This window comes from Ursus maritimus, unplaced genomic scaffold, assembly GCF_017311325.1.
Source record: "Ursus maritimus isolate PB19 unplaced genomic scaffold, ASM1731132v1 scaffold_3, whole genome shotgun sequence".
Lineage (NCBI taxonomy): Eukaryota > Metazoa > Chordata > Mammalia > Carnivora > Ursidae > Ursus > Ursus maritimus.
In genome coordinates this window covers 11220439-11245802 of record NW_024425563.1, presented here as the reverse complement: position 1 = coordinate 11245802, position 25364 = coordinate 11220439, and the positions used below count along the sequence as shown (strand labels likewise).

Sequence of the window (25364 nt, the reverse complement as noted above, 5' to 3'; positions counted from 1 at the left end):
AAAGACATTCAGAATGAGTGAAAACACAGGTAGCAAAATAAAAAGAACAAGATAAATTACCACTCTATAACTTCCCTTTCCTTCCAGAGACCAAAGACACCAAATTCTCAAAACCAGGAGATATTTTCCTACCTTGCAGATTTCAAATTTACTAAAGGTTTTGCTTCCGTTTTTATGTCTGAAATTGTGGGCAGGATATGAGAGGAGGCACAACACTTTGTTTCTCCGTCTCTGCCAGAGTGGGGTTCTCCTGCTATAATCCTTACCCATAGACAGAGTGCCACTGCCAGGAAGAGTTTATGAAGTACTTTCCAAAGTTATCTACATTTGAACTTAAACATACTTGAGAATTATGCAGTGTTGCCATTTTGTATGTAAAAGTTTAAACTGTAACCTCAATCTCATCTCGTTAAGTCATTAAAACAAGATTCATATTCGGTTCTTAATCCAGATTTTTCCATAAGACACCAGCCTTATTTGCATATATATGCTTCTTCAAATCTTTTTTGTAATTTTTAAAATACATTTCATCATGTTTTGTGCAACAGATATGTAGGTTGTCCTCGAACTTTGGCCCATTGCACATCATTATTTTTTGCTCGACTGTCATCTACACATCCCTCCTGCCCTGGAAACTCAGGTAAACTAGAGAGGTAATAAACTTCCAAAAATTGCACTGTTTTATCTCCAGGCTTTAACTGGCCTCTGAGATCCATCATGCCTCTTGTGACAGTGCTAGGTCCTCTCTTATATAGAGTTAAGGTGCAATGGGTATTAGGACAAGCCGATAGAGCTTGGCTCCATATGGCAGATCATTAGGTTGAGCATTCTCTTGAAGTTATTCTTATGGTCTTTAATTGAACAGCTTCTGTTTCTGTCTTGACTCTCTGCAGATTAATAATCTTCTATTTTTTAATGGAACAGATAATCAGACTGGGGAGAGAGTTTATTCCTCCTTGGCCTGCAGTGACTGGCGACACACGGTCCCTTCACTCTTGTCCTTCTTTTTGATCACTACATGGTGACAGTGCTGGGGAACTCCTCATCGTTTTCTCATCAGACTGGACAGCCGACTCCACACTCCCATGTACTTCTTTTCTCACCAACCTCTCCTCGTTGATGTCTCTTATGCCACAAGCATCGCCTCAGATGCTGGGCATTTTCTTGCAGCACATAAAGCAATCCCATTTGTGAGCTGTGCAGCCCAGTTATTTTTCTCCCTGGCTTGGGCGGGATTGAGTTTGTTCTATTGGCAGTGATGGCCTATGACCGCCACGTGGCTGTGTGTAACCCCCCACGATATCTCGGTCATCATGCACGGAGGCCTCTGTGCTAGGTTGGCCATCACATCCTGGGTCAGTGGCTCTGTCAACTCTCTCATGCAGACTGTAATCACCTTTCAGCTGCCCATGTGCCAAAACAAGTATATTGATCACATATCCTGCGAACTCCTAGCTGTGGTCAGACTGGCTTGTGTGGACACCTCTCCAATGAGATCGCAATCATGGTTTCTAGCATTGTTCTGGTGATGACACCTTTCTGCCTGGCCCTCCTGTCCTACATCCAGATCATCTCCACCATCCTAAAGATCCAGTCCACGGAAGGAAGAAAGAAAGCCTTCCACACCTGTGCCTCTCACCTCACAGTGGTTGTCCTGTGCTATGGCATGACCATTTTTAGCTACATCCGGCCCCACTCCAGCCCCTCTGTCCTTCAGGAGAGTTATACTTCTTGTTATGCCATTTTGATGCCTGTGCTGAACCCCATGATTTATAGTGTAAGGAATAAGGAGGTAGGGGCCTGGCAGAAAATGCTAGGGCAATTCGTTAACATCAAAACTGCAACTTAATAATCCCTGAGCATCTCTTAGAGAAAGGAGCTTTGCCTGTGTTTTTTCCCACTTGACTCAGATATGGCAGTCATCACCTGCATTGCCCTGGCAACCGGAAGATGACGTACATGTACTGGTGATGCTGGGTGGGAGGCAGGAGGTTGCTGGGTTGGTGTGTGGGTGTATTTTTATGTCACAGCAGCGTGTTCAGTGGAGTTGAGCATGCCTAATGGACTTCCCACCCTTAATCCATCTCATATGGCCTGAGAGTAATGACAGATTTGCTGCTTTGATTTGTCACATTGTTTGTAATCATGGACCTATTCATGATCTTACTTTGACCATCGTTCTTACCATCCAAATTTTGTATGAAGTTACTGTGTTTCCACTGGGGGAAGAAGCATTTTCACTTTTAGACTCAAAATACTGCACAGCATATCGTACCCATCCAAAACCATGTGAGTCCTGTTGTAGGAGACAGATGCATCAAGGCTGTTAAGATGTCTTTGGCTGACCCTGACGTGCACATAGCATCTTGTCGTGAGCTGCAGGTACTCTCAGGAGAGGAGCGTGAACTGAAGGTCTGTTTTATAGTGATAGGAATAAAACTAAAGTTGTTTGTACAAGGCTACTACTGGCCAAGTGAAAAGCCACATTTGGGGAACTACTTGACAGCATACAAGCAATTTGAGAGGACATTACTGCATATGTAAGAGAGTACCATTAAATATTAAAACTGTCCAATTTCTGAAATAAGAATTAACTTTTTCCTAGACTTTGAAACAGAATAACACAAAATATGAATTAATGTATAAAATATAAAAGATACAGTTAATCTGAGAAAGACAGATTTCTAAGCAAAGCCATAAAAGATAAGATAACTTTATATGCATTCAGTGAATCAGGTAGCTATGCAAATCTGCTCCCTTCTAGTCTCATATTGAACACCTTCTCCCATCTCTCTCCCATGTACAACAGATTCTAGTGTGGTCCTTGTACACTAGTGAGGAAATAGTCAGAGAGAGTAAGGGGCTTTGGGGTGATTGCAGGAAGTCTTCCTCGTGTATGAAAGGACCAGGAAAGGAGTCTAGCTGGAGACCAGAAAAGTAATATAGGTTATTGAAATGACAACAACCCAAAAGAGTGACAGCCAGTGAAATATACAGAGCTGGACAAAGCACAAGAGTTAAAAATTTTCCAACACCCAGGATTGCAGGGCAGAGAAGAGGAAGTAGTGAGGGATGGAAACAGGCAGGTAAAGAGGGTCAGAACACAGAGGGAACTGAATGCCAAATTATATTTTAACTTAAATACCAATGTGTAGCTGGGAAGGATTTTTAAGCAGGGATATGACAACAAAATTTACATTTAGAATTATTACTCTTGCCAATGATTCCAGAGGAAGAGGTTAGAGGCTGGGGAGACCAGTTTTGGTGACTGCTCCAGTGACACTATTGAAATTGGAGGAATCTGAATGAAAAGAAGTTAAAGCCAAGTCACGTGATTTAAAAATATGACGATTTCAGAGGAACTCACTTCTCCAATTGCAATTCCTATATGACTCACTATTCTCAAAAGTTATCCTGTCTGAATTTACTGTAAATAAGGACTAAAGTGAAAATACCACCATGAGACACTTATATATAAATGTAGGAAAAGATGGAAAGAAGCAGAAAATCAGTCACAAATAGAAATATACCGTGACACACAAAGGAGGACATTGCGAAGATGCTGTTGCTCATTTCTGGTCTGGTTAACATGTTTGGACTCTTCTCACTGTTCATCCTGGGATCCCTTTGCCTTCCCGACCCCGTGCCTTTGCTGTTGCCCCTTCTCCCCCTCTTCCAAGGTCAGCGGCCCAGGTGACCTCTCTGGACCTGCTCCTCTGCTTCCATGCTCTCTGATTGTTTCTCAGCTCAACTGAGTCAACTCATAAGCAAACTTTATTTCTGTTTCTGTGTTCTTCGTGTCCAGCACGTTACTTAATTCTCCACGCGCTTTCAGTCCTTGGAAATTCTCACGCACTCATGACACTGTCCATCTCTTCTACTGCCCTTACGTGATCTGAGAGACTTTAGACTGTATTTTAGAAAGTTCTCACGCATACGATTCATGACACGTGTCCAGTGCTCTTCTACCTCACGGACCAACCCTCTTAGCTCAGTTTGTCTAGTCTATGTGAGAGTGACTTAAACCCCTGGCGATAGTTCCTATGAGCAAGTACATCTGATTCTGGTTGTGTTAATTTCTTTGTTCAGTGACACTGATACTTTTTGCCTTTCCTCTGACCTTTGGTTTTGACTGGCAACTGAACCTTTGAGTGTGGGGTAATAAAGTGAGATGAGGAACATTTTGCCTGAAATGGACACATCCTTCTGTCTGTGCTGTGGTCTTGCTTGGTGAGGAGAGTGGGGAATCACGCACTGGTGGGTTGAGGCGGGGCTTGAGTTTTTTGGCGTTGCTGCTGTGATCGTCCCCATCTACCACAATGCCAGATCAGCTTCTCTTGTCACATTTTCTGTATCAGGACTTGTGCTTAGTGTGGGGTGTCCGGGTTGGAGGGCTCTCCCAGTGTCACTGACCCACCCTGAGTTGTAGGCTCTGCTGTGAGGCTGCATGTGGAGAGAGTGTCTGTCTGTCCACAGGCTGCCCGAGCCCCCGGCTCACAGCTGTGCCTTGTTTCTCCATCTTGCTGGCCAAGATGGAGCCGAGGCTTTATGCCTTTGTCCTGGCTCCTTCTCAGGACAAAGGCACATCTTTTGTCCCTGTGTCTCAGGGTGGGGGCCTTCTTGGTGGTCTTTCCACCTCAGCAGCCTGAGGAGATGGCTCACTGTCTGAGCAGAGTGGTTTCCCTGCCCCAGGGACCCTCGAGAAAGAATGTGTGGTTTTGCTTTCTGTTCTCCTCCTCAGTAATGAGTCTGCATGTGTCTCTGAGGGAAACAGTTTGCTGCCCTTCCCCCAGTGGCTCAGGCTTTTGTTCCAGGATGCGGGGCACCTGTGCCAGAAGCGTCGCCTGCTGTCAGCTGTGCTGCCTTGCCGAACCTGCACCGCAGGAGGCTTTCTCTGCTCTTGCACTTTTCCTGAACATCTGTCCCATGCGTGTGGAGAAGATCTTGAGAACCGGCGGGCACTGCTGTTTTGCTGTGGCTCTCAGCCGTTCTATGCTTCTAGAAACCCACCCCTACACTTCAGCCATTGTTAAGGCAAGTCTCATGGGCTGGTTTGTGGCCCTGTTTTCCTCCCAGGCTCTGGCCCAGGTGAGTAAGAGCTCACATCTCTCTCTCTCTCTCTGGATGTGCTGATCTTTCCTGAGAGTTCTTGCTTGGGTTGCCCTGTAATGTCAGCTTTCTGATGATTCTGGGAATAGTTATGATTCTGTGGTTTAACTTTTCTTGTTTTAGGGGAACCAATGTTCTTTCCAGCTTTACAGCCTAAGTGGAAGCTGGAACAAGCTCGGTATTTTATATTTTTCCTTTAAAGGAGACTGTGTTCTTTAAAGCAGTTTTAGATTCATAGCACAATGGAGCAGGAAGTACAGAGAGTTCCCTATATTCCTGCTCCCCACCACTTTGCCCCAGAAACATCCTTACCAGAGTGGTAATTTCACCTATTTTAGGTTTTTTAAACTATAATATAACATGGGGAATCATGACCTAGACAAGAGGATGCTATATAAAAGACATAATAGAGTAGCATGTTTTAAAAGCAAAGTATAGGATATGCAGTGATAATTTAGGTAAGTAAACTATAAATGGCAAATAATATTTTGAAGCCAGAATTTAGGTCAAATAACTGCTTCTCGAAAGAGCTTACCCAAATTATATGCTAGTGTTTGAGCAAATAATCATTATATTCATGTTTATCTTACAAACCAAGCCTACACATTTTAGTATATTTATGCATTTGTCACAAATGCTTTTGAAAGAACTATTTCTTCCTAGGCAGACACTGGTGAGAGTGAACTTTGGGCAGAAAAGGACATTCTGTTTGGGGAACAGCAGGAATTGGGCTCACAGGAAGAGCAGCAGGAAAACGAGATTGTGGTTGATTTGAACCTCTTCTGTCTCTTGTTGAATGTGGCATTGAAGTCATTGGAGACTGTAGGTGAAATATTTGTGAAGTGAAGAATGAGTAAAGTGTTATAATGAAAAATTAATGTGACCATGGTTTACAGAATGAATTGTTCTAAGAGTTCTTAAATTTATTTTATGAGAAACACCTGAAAGACTCATTAAGACACAGTTTGCTGACCCTCCTGTGTAGGGTCTAATTCAGTGAGTTTGGGTAGAGGGAAGGCTATCGATTACTTTGATGTGCCGTGAATTATTTGGTGCTTTGGTACAAATACTAAAACAACAGCATTAACCATGGAAAGGAAATATCTATGGGACAAATGTTTTGAGTAAGACTGATATAACTTGCTGAGTGATGGCAGTTGAATGACAGGGGTTGCCCCAGGCCTGAGCAGGAGCAACTGAGAGAGCTGTGGGATACTTCAAAGCTTGAAATTTGGGAGTTTCCTTTTGTTGTCTGCAGAGAGTGGAGAAGAACAACAGTGATGTGAGTGTCTAGACACCTACACGCTCTCAGCCATGGAATTTTCCACTTTCCTCAGAGAAAGTATTCAACTAATTCTGTCAATCTACGGGTCCAGAAATTCAGGTGAGGAATGAGAGCATCTCTACTTTCCCTTTCTGTTGCTTGGAATATCACAGAAACATTGTCACAGTCCTGGTTGCTGTAGTATCGCATACTATGTAACATGGCCGAATGAATGAGAGGACAAGCAGGATGATATCACATTGGAGAATAAAGATATGAGAGTAAATCGGACATTAGGGAAATAGATAAGGTGCAGTGGATGATAGGGATGGATAGGTGGCTGAGCAGAGAAGCATGGCTGAGTGAGATGAGAGGTTGTAGACAGGGTGAGTGGTTGGTTGTGTAAATGGTGGTCTGAGAGTGTACTGTTTGACTGGAGATAAGTGGACAAATGATCACTTATAGGGTTTATGATGCCTGGAAGTATTAGAGATGATGTGACAGCAATTCTGAATTTTACATTTGATCTATCATAAAATTAAAGATTTGAAGAGGAAAGTAAACTTTAAGATTTCCTTTGGATTTCTATCTTTTCCCTTTTTTTCCTCAACTAATCCACTTTCTACCTCCATTTGAGATGTTATTTGAGTTCTAAATCTATAGTGATTTTTTGTTAACTTGAATAGTACTATGAGAGATGACTTCATCAATCCATCCTTGCAAAACTCCAGCAGGATAGTAGGGTCTTTGCACATTCGAATCAGGCACATGTCCTATTCAAAGAAGAGATGAGGATCCTGGATCAAAGGGGATGACTGTTTTTCACCGGTTTGGTTGCGACTTAATCACTGCTCAGGAAAAGGAGCAATGCTAAAATGTCAGGTTTTGGCTAAGTATATCTACCTGATGACAGCTGGCATCTTGGCTTTTAGAATGACCTTTGGCTTCAGGTTACTGTGGTTGAGGAGGTGGGGAAGAACAGGCTTCACAGGGAGAAGAAGGGCAGCTGGAGGCCCTGCCCTTGAGAACTGGGAGTGGTGACAGTGATGGACACTCTAATGCATAAAGCCCTGAGGGGAGTCTGTCAGCCCCACATTGCTAATTTGGACACTGCTGCACCTCACTAGGTTTGTGTTGGAGCCAATTGTGGGGCACCTGTGAACCTTACCAGAGTTTCCTCAATTCTAAACTAGGTAGATATTCTAGCAGAGCCCAGAGAGTCTGGACTTCTTCAATCTCTGGTCAGATTTGTTGGAGGGAACCTTCTTTAGAAACATAAACTGAGACTGAGTAGATATGTCTTCTGTCAGGCAGACACAATTCTAGAGCTCAATGGAGGCACCAACAGAGGGGTGTGTGTCTACACAGGTGTCTAGAGAGCAGAAATAGAATGATCTGACTTGATTTAGGGATTTGGATCAGGATTGACCACGGATGGCTGATCTTCTCACCCTAAATATATGGCATATGTTGTAAAGTATTCTGCCTTCCTGAAGCTGGGGGCTGGTACATGTTCTAAGGGTTCTCATATCTGAATTACGATCTAAGGAGAGAAGAGAAAGTGAAGGGGAATGCAGAAGAAGATGGATTCTTTTGGAATTGGTCAATCAATCGATACAGTATGGTGCGGGCACAAAGACGGAACATAGATCAATGGAACAGAAGAGAACCCAGAAATGGACACTCAACTTCTGTGGTCAACTAACTTGACAAAGAGAGTGAAAAAAAAAAAATATCCAAGGAAAAAGTCTCTTTAACAAATGGTGTGTGGGAAAATTGGACAGCCACAAGGGAAGAATGAAACTGGGCCACTTTCTAATGCCATACACAAAAATAAACTCCAAAATGGATGAAGAAGACCTAAATGTGAGAATCATTGCACCTATGTCAGGGGACTGAGGCACAATGCCCTCTGTTAAAGGAGACATGAGGGTATCCTGGAGCCAAAGGGGATTGACTGTTTTTCCCCATCCTCCCCTCAACCACAGTAACCCCTAGCCAAAGGTCATTCCTAAGCCAGAGATCAGCTGTCTGAGGTCCTAGGATATTCTTTAGCCCAAACCTGACATTTAGCACTCATGCCCCTAGTTCTACCGAGCTGTGATTAGGTTCTGTAACCAAGCATCCATTGAATGGAATCCATCCATTCCTAAATGACAGGATCCATCAAAGTCCTAGAGGAGAACACTAGGTGGTGGTCAACCCTTTGACCTTGCCACAGCAACTTCTTGCTTGGAAACGTCTCCAAAGGCAAGGGAAACAAAAGCAAAATGAACTATTTAGACTTCATCAAAATAAAAACTTCTGCATGGCAAAGAACAGATCAACAAAACTAATAGGCAACCTATGGAATGAGAGAAGATATTTACAAATGACTTATCAGATAAAAGGCTTAGTATCCAAAATTTATAAAGAACTTATCAAATTAACACCCAAAGAAAAATAATCCAGTCAAGAAATGGGCAGAAGACATGAAACCAGACATTTCTCCAAAGAAGACACACAAATGGCTAACAGACACGTGACAAAAATGCTGAACATTACTCAGCATCAGGGAAATACAAATCAAAACCACAATGAGATACCACCTCATACCAGTCAGAATGGTTAAAATGACAGGGAAACAACAGATGTGGTGAGGATGCAAGAGAGCAGAGAACCCCACAGCTGTTTGGGATTGCAAATGCAAGCTGGTCAGCCACTCTGGCAACAGTATGGAGTTTCCTAAAAGTTCAAAAATAGGGTTCTCTATAACCGCAATTCGTACTGCTAGGTATTTACCCAAAGGATAAAAACATTGTGACTGGAAGGGGCACCTACACCAATGTTTATAGCAGCAATGTCCACAATAGCCAAAACATGGAAAGAGCCATTGAGGTCCATCAATAGATGAATGGGTAAAAAGAGGCGGTATATAGGTACAGTGGAATATTACACAGCCATCAAAAAGAATGAAATCTTGCCATTTGCAACCATGTGGTTGGAACTAGAGGGTATTCATGCTAAGTAAATAAGTCAGTCAGAGAAAGACAAATACCTTTATGATTTCACCTATATGTGGACTTTAGAAACAAAACAGATGAACATAGGGAAGGGAGGAAAAAATAAAATAAGACAAAAACAGAGAGAGGAGACAAACCACAAAAAGATTCTTAACTATAGGCAACAAACTGAGAGTTTTGGAAGAGAGATGGGTAGGTGAATGGGGTAACTGAGTGATGTGGACAAGGCATTAGGAGGAGGGCGATTGTGTAGGCACTGGGTGTTGTATGCAACGGATGAATCACTAAATTCTACCTCTGAAACTAATAATACAGTGTATGTTAACTAAATTGAATTTAAATTTTATAAAAGAGAGCTCCCGAATATATTCAGGAAGATTTCTGCACCATATTTGAGAGCACCTAGGGGACAAGCCCAGATCTGTAAAATGATAGTTAGGTATTAATATTCATGAACATGTAGTAGGAGTCTATTAAGTTTCCAAAAAGATAAATTGTTAGTAACTATGAAGTCTCTTTTCTCAATTTTCCTGAAGAGTTTGTATACCAAGTATTTTGATTTTCCTTTCAGTGTTAGGAAATGTAAGATGAGTAAGTGGATTGTTCAAAGTTCTACAATACTCAGAATGTGAACTGGAGACTAGAATTGAGGTCTCCTGACTCATTTTTGGGATTTGTTCCTCTAGATTGGGCTGTAGGGTTTGCACTGTGAGAACAGTATAGATTGAGGGAATTATACTGCTGTAGTCTCACTCTGGGGCAAGTCATACAAAAAGCTGAGATTTACTGAATGAAATCATGATAAAATATGTCATCAAGGTGATTTGAGGATTTCATATATCAGAGAAACTGAGCCTCAATATTTGGCGATTTTGTGAAATGCCAGGCACCAAATGCAGATGGGAAGTAGCAAACTGGTTGCTTTATGAGGATATAAAACCATTAAAACATAAAACATTAGTTTGGTCAAATATTTCTGCCCATGATGGATATATTAAGGATATACAACAACTAAGATTTGGCCACAGCTCAAATGAATCTTCCTATAAATTTAAGTGCATTTCTATTGATAGTGAAGTTAAGGTTCTTGTATATTTTGACCATGAGACAAAAAACATGTCTGTAGGTGTAGGACCCAACTTCATGTGCTTTTTGTTTCTGTATTCAGGACCTCTATCTGCTGCAGCGAAATTGTGGAGGACTCCAAATAGGAAGCCCAATATGATTAAGACTCGATGGAGTTTGCAAAAGATGTGCATAAATCCTTCCAGAGCAGAAAAAGCTTCCCTTAGCTGTAGGGCTTCTTATTGATGTAATGACTGGGGTGGGGGTGGAATATGGGTAGTGGGTTTACCCATAAGCCTGTGTTCCAGATGGATTTTTGAGGCTGATCCAATATTTTGTCCATTCATTGTGCAGACTTCCTGAGTCTGTGTAAAATCAATTATTCTCCCTCCATAATGTAGATAAGAAGAGCAAAGATAATTTCCCCGAAGCAGCCAGCCAAAAGAACTGAAAAAGTTGGATAGTTTTAAAATGTATAAAGCACTCACTAGGGCAGGAAAATGTGATGAGGCAATGAATATTGCAAGTAGAAAAGAGACTCCATGTTAAGTCCTAAAATACTTCCATGTTTGCAGAGTGTACCGAGTATTTTGAGTGTGTGTCCCTTAGAGTAACAATGGAAACTAAATGCAATTAAACATGATTTTAAATGGAAACAAAGGCAGCAACTGGCAGACATCTCCAGAGAACCACAAGTAATGCTTGTCTGTGGTACAGCATAGTGAAAATTCTGTTAGTTCTTGTTTGATTTTGTCTGTGGGTCAGGTTTCGTCTTACTTGGTGAGCAGTTGCTCGTAGGTTCTTTCAAGGCCTTATCAGTTCTATTACAGCAGGAATCTGGGGAGGGTCTGGTAAAAGGCTAGTGCTGTCCTTGACTACATTGAAAAGTCATATCGCTACTTGGGGTAACACCCTCTTAGGTACTCCTGCAGAGCTCTGTGAGCTCAACATGGAAGGGGCTCCTCTAGGAGGCTCTTACTAGTCAGAAATTAGTTGTATTGAGTTAGATAAAAGGTGTTGTATTAGGAATCAGAACACTTGTTTTTTGTTTGCGTATCTCTGTCCTAGAGAGAAAGCATTTTGGTTCTGTGTGCTGTTTGTATAAATAACTGGATAATGAGAGAAGGCACATGAAGGTACTTTAATTGGGGCCAAAGTTTCTGTTTTAACAATGAAGAGTTGATGTCTGCATCCATGCCTGGGACCTGATTTTCCCTATAATTTCAGTGTCATTCCCGATCCCTCCTCCATCTGTAAGGGTCTCAGTTATCAAATGCTATGTGACCTATTTGAAAGGCACCATAAGGTCAGGTCATTCGTGTTTTTAAAATCCCATTTAGAATAATTATATACACAAAATTCACAAAGAGGACAATTTCAACATAAAAGGGATAAATTACTATAATTGGAGTTTTAAGCATTCGTGATAGGGCAAGAAGGAGAAAATTCATAGCAGAATATTTCAGTGGCACCTTCATATTGTATCACTTTGTGTTCTATTTGTTATGGTCCCAATAATTATCCTATATCCAGCACAATTCATAGAACCTAAGAACCTGAAAATCTTTCCTGCATAGTGCTCGTGTCTAAGGAGATGAACTTCATAGGTATATCATTTTTAAATTCTACATTCTGAACAGGCAGCATATATTGTTCAGTTTTGAGTAAACAAATCTCAAAACCTACATAGAAAGGTGTGGTTTGAGGATTGTTGAGTATGAGGAAGATATGACCCAAGGATGTAAAACAGAATTTTTAAATTACTTACTTACTTACTTATATATTAATGGAACAGTAAGTGCCTACAGAAAGAGCAGCTGGAGTTGAGACAAATTCAGAGAAGAAAACACAAAATAGTCTTGTACGGGAGGAGGAGCTCTCCAGACTGGTTCTTAGCTGTGTTCATTGTTCATATCTGGCTTTAAACAAGAGTTGTGTCTCCTGTCCTATATGAGAAGGATTTGGGCATCTAGTTTCTACTGAAAAAATGTAACAATCTCAAAAGTGTGTCTTACCCGTTGAATGAATAGCACAAGTTTGGGGATAGTGTGATATCCCCTTCATCCATTAGAGTTGAGAAGACCAAGCTGTATCTTTCTAACACAGAAAGTTTAGATGTGTAGCACACTGTCTACCAATTATTTCATTGTGCATCTGAGGACAGACTAGGAATCCAGCTCTATTTAGCTGAAAGCTGATCCAAAGTAATGTGAAAATAGTGTTTTCTGCAGGTGTTAAAATCAGCTGACCGACCCTTATTTCCTCCTTCATTTGGCTTTTCAAATATAGATGCTATTTCTATCTTCTTAATTTCTCAGGAGTCCAAGAGGAGACTTTCTAACTGTAGAAAACAGGCATATTTGGATATCAATTATTTTGAATTTAAAATATCTTAAAATCAAGGCAATTAATTTTAGAAATAAATATACTATTGATGGGTTAAAAATAATTAGTTGACATATCCAATCAAGGCATTTAAGTATTAGCAGGATACTTCAGTAAAACACTTTGCTCTAAAACACACCTGTAATAATAAATGCTAAAATTCATAAAAGAAAAGACAGAGCAGGTCCTCCTTAATGAGTATTTGCATACTCATCTATGATGTTCGTAATTCTATAGGCAGTTAGACATCCCAAATCTGTATGTGCACGAAAGTTGTCTGATTAAATTTGCATTTAATTAATTTTAGGATGATTATTCTAGTGTTGAGCATAGGATGGAAGGGATGTGAGGACAAGTACATTTGTTTTTCTCTTTCTCCCGGGGAGGAGTTCATGTTACGATACCTAGCACTGAATACTGCTGAAGTCCCATTACCAGTAACAGTTTATAAGCAACTTCCTAATAAATTATCTACATTTGGCCTTAAATCTACTTGTGAGTTATGCAACATTATCACATTTTGTATATAAAAACTCAAGTCTCTAACCCAATCACAAACCAGTATGTCATAAGAGAAGATTCATATCTGGGCTCTCGAATTCCAGATCTGTCCATGAGACACTAGCTGTATTTACATCATACATCTGCCACATCTGAAACTTTCTCTCACTTTTTTGGTAAGTTGTCTATTCTTTTTTATCATGTTTGGTGTAGTAGAGATATGTAAGGTTGTTCTTGACTTTGAATCATGTTTGTCTTCATTGTCAATCACTTGATCCCCCACTGTCACCTATAATCCTCTCTTGCCGTGGAAACTATGTACGTTAAAAAGATATAGAGCTCCTAAAATCACACTGCATTATCTCCAGGCCTCCATGAAATCCCTAAGACTATCTTCTCATTTTAAAGGAATGGCTTGTATCTCTTATGTAGAATAGATATAATGCATATTAGGGTCAAGCCCGTCATCATGGTGTATGCATGATCAGAAGCATCTGACTAAGGCTGACAGGTCTAATACAATATGCATTCTTTTAAGAAGTTATTCTTATGGTTCTTTAATTGAATAGTTTCTGCTATTTCTGTCTCCTTCTGCAGATTAATAATCCTATTTTTTAATGGACACAGATAATCAGACTTGGGAGAGAGAGTTTATTCTCCTTGGCCTGTCCAGTGACTGGGACACACAGGTCTCACTCTTTGTCCTCTTCTTGATCACGTACATGGTGACAGTGCTGGGAAACTTCCTCATCGTTCTTCTCATCAGACTGGACAGCCGACTCCACACTCCCATGTACTTCTTTCTCACCAACCTCTCCCTCGTTGATGTCTCTTATGCCACAAGCATCGTTCCTCAGATGCTGGCGCATTTTCTTGCAGCACATAAAGCAATCCCATTTGTGAGCTGTGCAGCCCAGTTATTTTTCTCCCTGGGCTTGGGCGGGATTGAGTTTGTTCTATTGGCAGTGATGGCCTATGACCGCTACGTGGCTGTGTGTAACCCCCTGCGATACTCGGTCATCATGCACGGAGGCCTCTGTGCTAGGTTGGCCATCACATCCTGGGTCAGTGGCTCTGTCAACTCTCTCATGCAGACTGTAATCACCTTTCAGCTGCCCATGTGCACAAATAAGTATATTGATCACATATCATGTGAAATCCTAGCTGTGGTCAGACTAGCCTGTGTGGACACCTCCTCCAATGAGATCGCAATCATGGTTTCTAGCATTGTTCTGCTGATGACACCTTTCTGCCTGGTTCTCCTGTCCTACATCCAGATCATCTCCACCATCCTAAAGATCCAGTCCACGGAGGGAAGAAAGAAAGCCTTCCACACCTGTGCCTCTCACCTCACAGTGGTTGTCCTGTGCTGTGGCATGACCATTTTTACTTACATCCGGCCCCACTCCAGCCCCTCTGTCCTTCAGGAGAAGTTGATATCTGTCTTTTATGCCATTTTGATGCCTGTGCTGAACCCCATGATTTATAGTGTAAGGAATAAGGAGGTGAAGGGGGCCTGGCAGAAAATGCTAGGGCAATTATCTGGGTTAACATCAAAACTGGCAACTTAATGAATCCTGAGCATCTCTTAGAGAAAGGAGCTTTGCCTGTGTTTTCTCCCACTTGACTCAGATATGGCAGTCATCACCTGCATTGCCCTGGCAACCGGGAAGATGACGACACATGTACTGGTGATGCTGGGTGGGAGGCAGGAGGTTGGGTTGGGTTGGGTTGGGGTGTGGGTGTATTTTATGTCACAGCAGCGTGTTCAGTGGAGTTGAGCACTGCTCTAATTGGACTTCCCACCCTTAATATCCATTCATATGGCCTGAGAGTACAGTTTGCTGCTTTGATTTGTCACATTGTTTGTAATCATGGACCTATTCATGGATCTTACTTTGGACCACTGCTTCTTACTCATCCAAATTTTGTATGAAGTTACTGTGTTTCCACTGGGGGGAAGAAGCATTTTCACGTTTTAGACTCAAAATACTGCACAGCATATGTACCCACATCCAAAAACCATGTGAGTCCCTGTTGTGAGGAGACAGATGCATCAAGGCTGTTAAGATGTCTTTGGGCTGGACCACTGACTGTGCACATAGCATCTTGTCGGAGTGCTGCAGGTACCTCAGGAGAGGAGCGTGAACTGAAGGTCTTGTTTTATAGTGATAGGAATAAAACTAAAGTTGTTTGTACAAGGCTACTACTGGCCAAGGAAAAGCCACATTTGGGGAACTACTTGACAGCATACAAGCAATTTGCGAGGAACATTACTGCATATGTAAGAGGTACCATTTAAATATTAAAACTGTCCAATTTCTGAAAAATCCATAACCTCTTTTCTGAGACTTTAGAAACAATAAGCACATAAAATATGAATTAACATATAAAATATAAAAGATACAGTTAATCTGAGAAAGGACAGATTTCTGAGCCAAAGCCACTAAAAGATAAGACAATGTCAATATGTATTTTGGGAATCAGGATAGTTGGGTCAACTGTGCAGTCTCTAGTCTCTGTCTGAACACCTCCTCCCATCCCTTCTCCCACACACAACAGGGCTCTAGCTGATCTTTGTAAACTAGTGAAGTTGAATGTGTGAGACTGGACCTCCTCTCTGACAAAACACCTAAATAAAGAACAAAAGGGGGAAGAAATATTGTACATGGGTAAGGAAGGTGAAAGAGGAGAAAGGATGGGTAGTAGATCATCTTCTCACTCCCTTGAAGAAATCTCAAAGTCCTTTCTTCTGGTGTCTTGTGTAAACCAGTGGATTTGTAGTTCTCCCCTTCTGAACACATTGTCACACAATCTCAGTGACAGAGTTTGAAGTTTCATTTAATCCAGAGCCCATTTGATATTTTAATTTAATCTAAAATAATCCAGTTCTAAAATGTGTGATATAGGCAGATTGTCAAAAGATGTCAATGCTAGTGGGCTAAATTTCTCCTGGTGTTAATTCAAGAAGTATTAGTGGAGAATCTAGTATGTATTTGTAATGGTTTTTGAGACATAATAGTGAATGGATTCATATTCATGTTATTTCTGACCATAATATAACTACATAGCAGGGATGATAGATGATGAAGCAATTAAAATGCAGTGTGATAAGTTTCTCAGGTAATGAGCCTTTGGGGTGATTGCAGAAGTCTTCCTGTATGAAAGAATCAGAAAAGGTCCTTGTGGAGATCAGGAAAGTAAGAATGAGTTATTGAGATGACAACAACTCAAGCAAAGTAACAACTGGTGACAGGTGCTGAGCTGAAAGAGTACACAAGAATTAAAAAAATGTCCTGAAGCTGGTTTACAAGGCAGAGAAAATTGAAAAATTAGTGAGGATGAGGCAGGCAGGTAAGGAAGGGTCACATTACTGAGGGCACCAAATGCCAAACTATCTTTTAACTTTAACAGTGTTATGGAGGTAGTAAAGATTTTTAAGTAGGGGTATGGCTTGCTAGAAACTTACATCTTAGAATTATTACTCTTGAAAATGATTCAGAGGAAGAAGAGATTAGAGATTAGGAGACCAGCTAGTTGACTGCTCCAGTGATACTATTGAGACATTAGAGGAATCTGAACTGAAGTAGTGGCAATGGGGAAAGAGAAAAATCATGTCAAATCACATGATTTAATAGATTTCAAAATTGGTTTAGAATTGTTCAAATTTAATTGACTATCAGCTGAAAATAAACTGATTTTATGTGTTTGTGTGTGTATACACATACATACATATGTATACATACCTCATGGTAGCAACAAACCAAAAACCTATAATAGATACAGAAAAAAATAAAAGAGAAAGGAATCCAAACATATCAGTGAAGAAAACCATCAAATTACAAGGAAAAAGACTAAAAGAATAAAAAAAAGGAACAGAGAAGACCTACATAAACCGGAAAATAATTAACAAAATGGTGACATATACATATATGTCAATAATTACTTTACATGTAAATGGACTAAATGTTCTAATCAAAGGACATAGGGTAGCTGAATGGATTAAAAATCAAGACCCATCTTTATGTTGCCTACAAGAGACTCATTTTAGATCTAAAGACACATGCAGTGGCATCGGGGTGGCTCACCCAGTTAAGCATCTGCCTTTGGCTCAGGTCATGATCCCCGGCTCCTGGGATCAAGCACTGCATTGGGTTCTCTGCTCAGAGGGGAGCCTGCTTTTCCCTCTCCCTCTGCCTGCCACTCCCCCTGCTTGTGCTCTCTCTCTCTCTGTCAAATAAGTAAAATCTAAAATAAAAAAAAAGAAAAAGAAAGATGCATGCAGACTGAAGGTGAAGGGATAGAAAAAGAGATTCCATGCAAATGGAAATGAAAAGAAAGCTGAAGTAGTAACAGATTTTAAAATAGATTTTAAAACAAAGACTGTAACAAAAGACAAAGAAGGGCATTAAATAATAATAAAGGTGTCAATCCAAAAAGAGAATGTAACCTTTTAAAATATTTGTGCTCCCAGCATAAGAGCACTTAAATATATCAAACAAATATTAATAGATATAAAGGGAGAAATTGACATTTATACAATAATAGTAGGAGACTTTAATACCCACTTACATCAATGGATAGATTATCCAGACAGAAAATCAATAAGGATACGTTGGCTTTTAAACAACATATTTGACCAGATGAACTTAATAGATACATACAGAACATTCTCCCCCTAAGCACCAGAATCTACATTCTTCTCAAGTACACATGGAACATTCTCCAGTATAGCTCACATATTAAGTTGAGAAACAGGTCTCAATAAATTCAAAAAGATTAAAACCATATCAAACATCTTCGCTAACTACAGTGTTATGAAACCAGAAATCAGTTATGAGAAAACTAGAGAAACACAAACACATGGTGGACACTAAACAGGATGCTAATAAACAACTAATGAGTCAGTGAAGAAATCAGAGAGGAAAACAAAAAATATCTTGAGACAAATGAAAATGGAAACACAACTTTCCAAAATTAATGGAATGCAGCAAAAGCAGTTCTGAGAGGAAAGTCTGTAGTGATACATGCCTACCTTAAGAAACAAAAAAACACCCAAATAAACAATCTAAATTTATACCCAAAGAAACTATAAAAAAGAAAAACAAAAAAGCCCAAAGTTAGTAAAAGGAAGGAAATAATGTAGATCAGAAGAGAAAAAATAAAATAGAGACAAAAAGTCAATTGAAAATATCAATGAAACTAAAATCTGATTCTTTGAAAAGATAAACAAAAATGACAAACCTCTAGTCAGACTCATCAAGAACAAAGAGGACTCAAATAAGTCCAAATGAAAGACGAGTTACAACTCACACCCCAGAAATACAAAGGATCATAAAAAACTACTACGAACAATTATATGCCAACAAATTGGAAAACCTAGGAGAAACGGATAATTCCTAGGAACACACAACCTTCTAAGACTGAATCAAAAAGAAAGAAACAATCTGAATAGATCAATTATAAGTAATTAAAATGAATGTTATTTGAAAAACCCCAAAAGTCCAGAACCAGACAGCTTCACAGGTGAATTCTGCCAAACATTTAAAGAAGAATTAACACCTATTCTATTCAAGTGATTCCCCAAAAAATGAAATGGAAGAAATGCTTCCAAACCCATTTTGTGAGGCCAACATTACCCTAATGCCAAAAAGCAGACAAAGACACCACATGCACACACACACACACACACACACACACACACACACACACGACAAGCCAATATACCCGAAGAACATAGATGCAAAAGTGCTCAACAAAATGTTAGCAAACTGAATTCAACAATACGTTTTTTTAGAGAGAGAGTATGTTGTGGGTGGACACAGGGAGAGGGAAGGAGAGAGTCTTAAGCAGTCTCCATGCTGAGTGTGGAGTCTGATGCAGGGCTTGATTTCACGACCCTGAGATCATGACCTGACCTGAAATCAAGAGTCAGACACTTAACTGACTGAGACATGCAAGTGCCCCAAGTTCAGCAGTACATTAAAAGGATAATATACCACAATCAAGTGTGATTTATTCCAGAGATTCAAGGATGGTTCAACACCTGCAAGTCGATCAATGTGATATACCACATTAACAAAATCAAGAATAAAAACCACACAATTATTGCAATAGAAGCAAAAAAGAATTTGACAAAATTCAACATCCATTTATGATAAAACTCTCAACAAAGTGGGTATAGAAGGAATATACCTCAGCATAATAAAGGCTGTATATGACTAACCCATAGCTAACATCATACTCAGTAGTGAAAAGCTGAAAGCTTTTCTTCTAAGATCAGGAATAAGACAAGGATGCCCAGTCTTGCCACTTTTATTCAACACAGTATTAGAAGTCTTAGTCACAGCAATTAGGTAGGGGGAATAAAAGGGCATCCAAATTGGAAAGGAAGAAGTAAAATTGTCACTATTTGCATATGACATGATACTATATATAGAAAATCCTAAAGACTCCACCAAAATCCATTAGAACTAATAAAAGAATTCAGTAAAGTCACAGGATACAAAATTAACATATGGAAATCAGTTGCATTTCTTTATACTAATAATGAGCTATTAGAAATAGAAATTAAGAAAATAATTCTATTTGCAATTGCATCAAAAAGAATAAAATTGCTAGAAATAAATTTGACCAAGGAGATGAAAGACTTATACTCTGAAAACTATAAAACACTGATGAAAGAAATTGAAGATGACACAAATAAGCGGGAAGATATTCCATGCTTATGGACTGGAAGAATTAATATTGTTAAAATGTCCTTACTACCCAAAGCAATCTAGAGATTGCTATCCCTATCCAAATACTAATGGCATTTTTCACAGAACTAGAACAAAGATTCCTAAAATTTGTGTGGAACTACAAAAAACCCTGAATAGCCAAAGCAATCTTGAGAAAGAAGAACAAAGCTGAAGGTATAACTGATTTCAGAGTATACTACAAAGCTATAGTAATAAAAAAAATATGGTACTGACATGAAAGCAGATACATAGATCAATGGAATAGAAGAGAGAGCCCAGGCATAAACCCCTACATATGTGGCCATGAAAAAGGGGGCAAGAATGCACAATGGGGAATAGACAGTCTCTTCAATAACTAATGTTGGGAGGCCTGGACAGCCACATGCAAAAGAATGAAACTGGATTACTATCTTACACCATATGCAAATAAATTCTAAATGGTAAAGATTTGGAGGTAATACCTGAAACCATAAAATTACAAGAAAAAAAAAGGCATTAAGCTCTTTTGTCTTGGTCTTGGCAATACTTTTGTGGACTAGTCTCTTTAAGCAAGCACAACCAAAGCAAAAATTTTAAAAATGGGACTACATCAAACAAAAGCTTCTGTACAGTGAAAGAAACCATCAACAAAACAAAAAGGCAGCCTACTTAATAGGAGAAAATATTTACAATCATACATCTGATAAAGGTTTAATGTCCAAAAGAAATAAGACATAATGAACTTATACAACTTAATGTAAAAAACCCCCACAAACAACCCATATAAAAATTGGGCAGAGGACTTGACTAGACATTTTTTCAAAGAAGACAAAAAGATGTCAAACAGGCTCATGAAAAGATGCTCCACGTCACTCATCATTAGGGAAATGCAAATCAAAACCACAATGAGATGTCACCTCACACTGGTCAGATTGGCTAAAATCAAAAGCACAAGAAACAACAGATGTTGATGAGGATGTGGTAAAAAAGGAGCCCTTGTGCACCATTGGTGGGAATGTAAGTTGGTACAGTCACTATGAGAAACAGTATGGAGATTCTTCAAAAAATTAAAAATAGAAATATCGTATGACCCAGCAATTCCACTTCTGGGTATTTATCCTAAGAAAACAAAAACACCAACTTGAAGAGATATATGCACCCCTATGTTCATTCAAACACTCTTTACAATAGCCAAGATATGGATGCTACCATGTTCACCAACAGATGACTGGACAAAGAAGATGTGGTACATATGTGCCTTGCTCAGCCATACAAAAGAATGAAATTTTGCCATTTGTGACAACGAGGATGGAACTAGAGAGCATTACGCAAGTGAAATAAGTCAAAGACAAATACCACATGATTTCACTTCTGTTTGGAATCTATAAAACATAACAAATTAACAAACAAAACAAAACAGAGCAGACTCATACAGGAACAAACTGTGGTTAATGGAGGGGGAGGGTTTGGGGGTAGGTGAATAGGTGAAGGGGATTAAAGGGTACAAACTTCAAGCTATAAAATAAGTCACGGAGCTATAATGTAGAGCGTAGGAATAGCATCAGTAATATTGTAATAACTTTGTATGGTGCCAGGTGGTAATCTGCATTTATTGTGGGATAATTTCATAATATATAAGTATTGATTCACTATGATATACACATGAAACTAATTGATATTGTATGTCAATTATACTTAACTTAAAAATATGAGATTTCAGAGGAACACTTCATCTCTCAAATTGCAATTTTTTTTTTTTTTTTTTTTAAAGATTTTATTTATTTATGTGACAGAGAGACAGCCAGCGAGAGAGGGAACACAGCAGGGGGAGTGGGGAGAGGAAGTAGCATCCCAGGAGGAGCCCAATGTGGGACTCGATCCCGCACGCCGATCACGCCGAGCCGAAGGCAGACGCTTTAATCGACTGCGCTACCCAGGCGCCACTCTGCAATTTTATACAGACTCACCACTTTCTTTAAAATGTCCCATCCTTGTGAATGTTCTGTAAATTGTGGAATAAACTGTAAAATGGACCACCATGGACAGCTTCTTTATATATAATAGTAGGAAAAGAATGGAAAGAAGCAGAAAATCAGTCACAATAGAAATATACCCGTGACAAAAAGGAGGACATTGGAAGATGCTGTTGCTCATTTCGCTCTGGTTAACATCGCTCGACTCTTGCTCACTGTTCATCCTGGGATCCCTTTGCCTTCCCGACCCTCGTGCCTTGCTGTTGCCCTTCTCCCCTCTCCAGGTCAGCGGCCCAGATAACCCTCTCTGGACCTGCTCCTCTGCTTCATGCTCTCTGATTGTTTCTCAGCTCAACTGAGTCAACTCATAAGCAAACTTTTATTTCTGTTTCTGTGTCCTTCGTGTCCAGCACGCTTACTTAATTCCTCCACGCGCTTTCAGTCCTTATGGAAATTCTCACGCACTCATGACACTGTCCATCTCTTCTACTAGACCCTTACGCTGATCTGTGAGAGTGACTTTAAAACCCTGTGCGATAGTTCCTATGAGCAAGTACATCTGATTCTGGCTTGTGTTAACTTTGTTCAGTGACACAGATACTTTTTGCCTTTTCCTCTGACCTTTGGTTTGACTGGCAACTGAACCTTTTGAGTGTGGGGTAATAAAGTGAGATGAGTAACATTTGCTGAAATGGACACACATCCCTTCTGTCTGTGCTGTGGTCTTGCTTGGTGAGGAGAGTGGGGAATCAACGCACTGGTGGGTTGAGCAGGGCTTGAGTTTTGGGTTGCTGTGATCGCCCCATCTACCAACAAATTAATTTTCTGTATCAGGACTTGTGCTTAGTGTGGGGTGTCCGGGGTTGGAGGGCTCTTCCCAGTGTCACTGACCCACCCTGAGTTGTAGGCTCTGCTGTGAGGCTGCATGTGGAGAGAGTGTCTGTCTGTCCACAGGCTGCCCGAGCCCCCGGCTCACAGCTGTGCCTTGTTTCTCCATCTTGCTGGCCTGGGGATGGAGCCTGAGGCTTTATGCCTTTGTCCTGGCTCCTTCTCAGGACAAAGGCACATCTTTTGTCCCTGTGTCTCAGGGTGGGGGCCTTCTTGGTGGTCTTTCCACCTCAGCAGCCTGAGGAGATGGCTCACTGTCTGAGCAGAGTGGTTTCCTGCCCCAGGGACCCTCGAGAAAGAATGTGTGGTTTTGCTTTCTGTTCTCCTCCCTCAGTAATGAGTCTGCATGTGTCTCTGAGGGAAACAGTTTGCTGCCCTTCCCCCAGTGGCTCAGGCTTTTGTTCCAGGATGCGGGGGCACCTGTGCCCAGAGCGTGCCTTCTCCCGCTGACAGCTGTGCTGCCTTCGCCGAACCTGCACCCCGCAGGAGGCTTTCTCTGCTCTTGCACTTTTCCCTGAACATCTGTCCCATGCGTGTGGAGAAGATCTTGAGAACCGGCGGGCACTGCTGTTTTGCTGTGGCTCTCAGCCGTTCTATGCTTCTAGAAACCCACCCTCACACTTCAGCCATTTGTTAAGGCAAGTCTCATGGGCTGGTTTGCTGGCCCTGTTTTCCTCCCAGGCTCTGGCCCAGGTGAGTAAGAGCTCACATCATCTCTCTCTCTCTCTCTGGATGTGCTGATCTTTCTTGAGAGTTCTTGCTTTTGGGTTGCCCTGTAATGTCAGCTTTCTGATGATTCTGGGAATAGTTATGATTCTGTGGTTTAACTTTTCTTGTTTTAGGGGGGAACCAATGTTCTTTCCAGCTTTTACAGCCTAAGTGGAAGCTGGAACAAGCTCGGGTACTTTATATTTTTTCCTTTAAAGGAGACTGTGTTCTTTAAAGCAGTTTTAGATTCATAGCACAATGGAGCAGGAAGTACAGAGAGTTCCCATATACTCCCTGCCCCCCCCCACTTTGCCCCCAGAAACATCCTGTACCAGAGTGGTATATTTTCACCTACTTTTAAAGGTGTGTTTTAAAACATAAAGTATAAGCGGGATGTGGGAGTGATAATTTGCAGGTAAGTAAAATATAAAATGACAAATAATCACTTTTAAGGCAAGGAATTTAGGTCAAATAAACTGCTTCTCCGAAAGCAGCTTACCCAAATTATATGCGTAGTGTTTGGAGCAAATCATTATATTCATGTTTATCTTGCAAACCAAGCCTACACATTGATAGTACATATTAGTGCATTTGTCACAAATGCTTTTTGAAAGAACTATTTCGGTTCCTAGGCAGACACTGATGAGATGAACTTTGTGGGCAGAAAAGAGCATTTGCTGTTTGGGGAACAGCAGGAACTGGCTCACAGGGAAGAGCAGCAGGGAAAACGGAGATTGTGGTTGATTTTGAACCTCTTCTGTCTTAGTTGAAATGTGGCATTGAAGTCATTGGAGACTGTAGATGAAATATTTGTGAAGTGAAGAATGGTAGAATAAAGTGTTATAATGAAAGATTAATGTGACCATGGTTTACAGAATGAATTGTTCTAAGAGTTCTCAAATTTATTTTATGAGAAACACCTGAAAGACTCATTAAGACACAGTTTGCTGACCCTCCTGTGTAGGGTCTAATTCAGTGAGTTTGGGTAGAGTGAAGGCTATCGTACTTTGATGTGCCGTGAATTATTTGGCGCTTTGGTACAAATACTAAAACAACAGCATTAACCATGGAAAGGAAATATCTATGGGACAAATGTTTTGAGTAAGACTGATATAACTTGCTGAGTGATGGCAGTTGAATGACAGGGAAGTTGCCCCAGGCCTGGAGCAGGAGCAACTGAGAGAGCTGTGGGATCTTTACCAAAGCTTGAAATTTGGGAGTTTCCCTTTGTTGTCTGCAGATGAGTGGAGAAGAACAACAGTGATGTGAGTGTCTAGACACTATTTCTACAGCGCTCTCAGCCATGGAATTTTTCCACCTTTCCTCAGAGAAAGTATCCAACCAATTCTGTCAATCTACGGGCGTCCAGAAATTCAGGTGACGAATGAGAAGCATCTCTACTTTCCCTTTCTGTTGCTTGGAATATCACAGAAACATTGTCACAGTCACTGGTTGCTGTAGTATCAGACATTATGGTAACATGGCCGAATGAATGAGAGGACAAGCAGGATGATAGTCACATTGGTGAGAATAAAAGATATGGAAGATAATTACTGGACATTAGGGAAATAGATGAGGTGCCAAGTGCTCGATGAGGGGATAAGCAGGTGGCTGAGTGAGTATGGAGAGGGCTATGGACAGTGGGTGAGTGTGTGGATATGTAAATGATGGTTCTGGAGTGACTGTGTAGTGGACTGGGAGATGAATGGACAAATGACTCACTTATAGAAGCATTGCCTGAAGAATGTAA

At 40.5% G+C, this 25364-nt stretch overlaps 3 protein-coding genes and 1 pseudogene across 4 annotated transcripts in view; all 4 read left to right on the top strand.

Moving 5' to 3' along the window:
- Positions 1–25364, top strand: part of LOC103669080 (olfactory receptor-like protein OLF3) — a 116797-nt gene that overhangs the window by 18598 nt on the left and 72835 nt on the right. Inside the window, exon 1 of one of the 2 annotated variants that reach the window (XM_008697403.2) lies at positions 22835–23599. The exons of the other annotated variant lie outside the window; for it this stretch is intronic. The gene's annotated coding sequence lies outside the window, so the exon portion shown is untranslated. Of the gene's footprint in view, positions 1–22834; positions 23600–25364 lie in introns of those variants that run through there. 2 annotated transcript variants of the gene reach the window in all.
- Positions 1–25364, top strand: part of LOC103668971 (olfactory receptor 2F1-like) — a 104240-nt gene that overhangs the window by 18606 nt on the left and 60270 nt on the right. The gene's annotated exons all lie outside the window — the stretch shown is intronic.
- Positions 1019–1849, top strand: LOC121105884 (annotated as a pseudogene).
- On the top strand, positions 12290–14996 carry LOC121099729 (olfactory receptor-like protein OLF3). Its single transcript, XM_040643868.1, has one exon. The coding sequence runs from the start codon at positions 13944–13946 to the stop codon at positions 14895–14897; it is 954 nt and encodes a 317-aa protein (XP_040499802.1). The 5' UTR covers positions 12290–13943; the 3' UTR covers positions 14898–14996.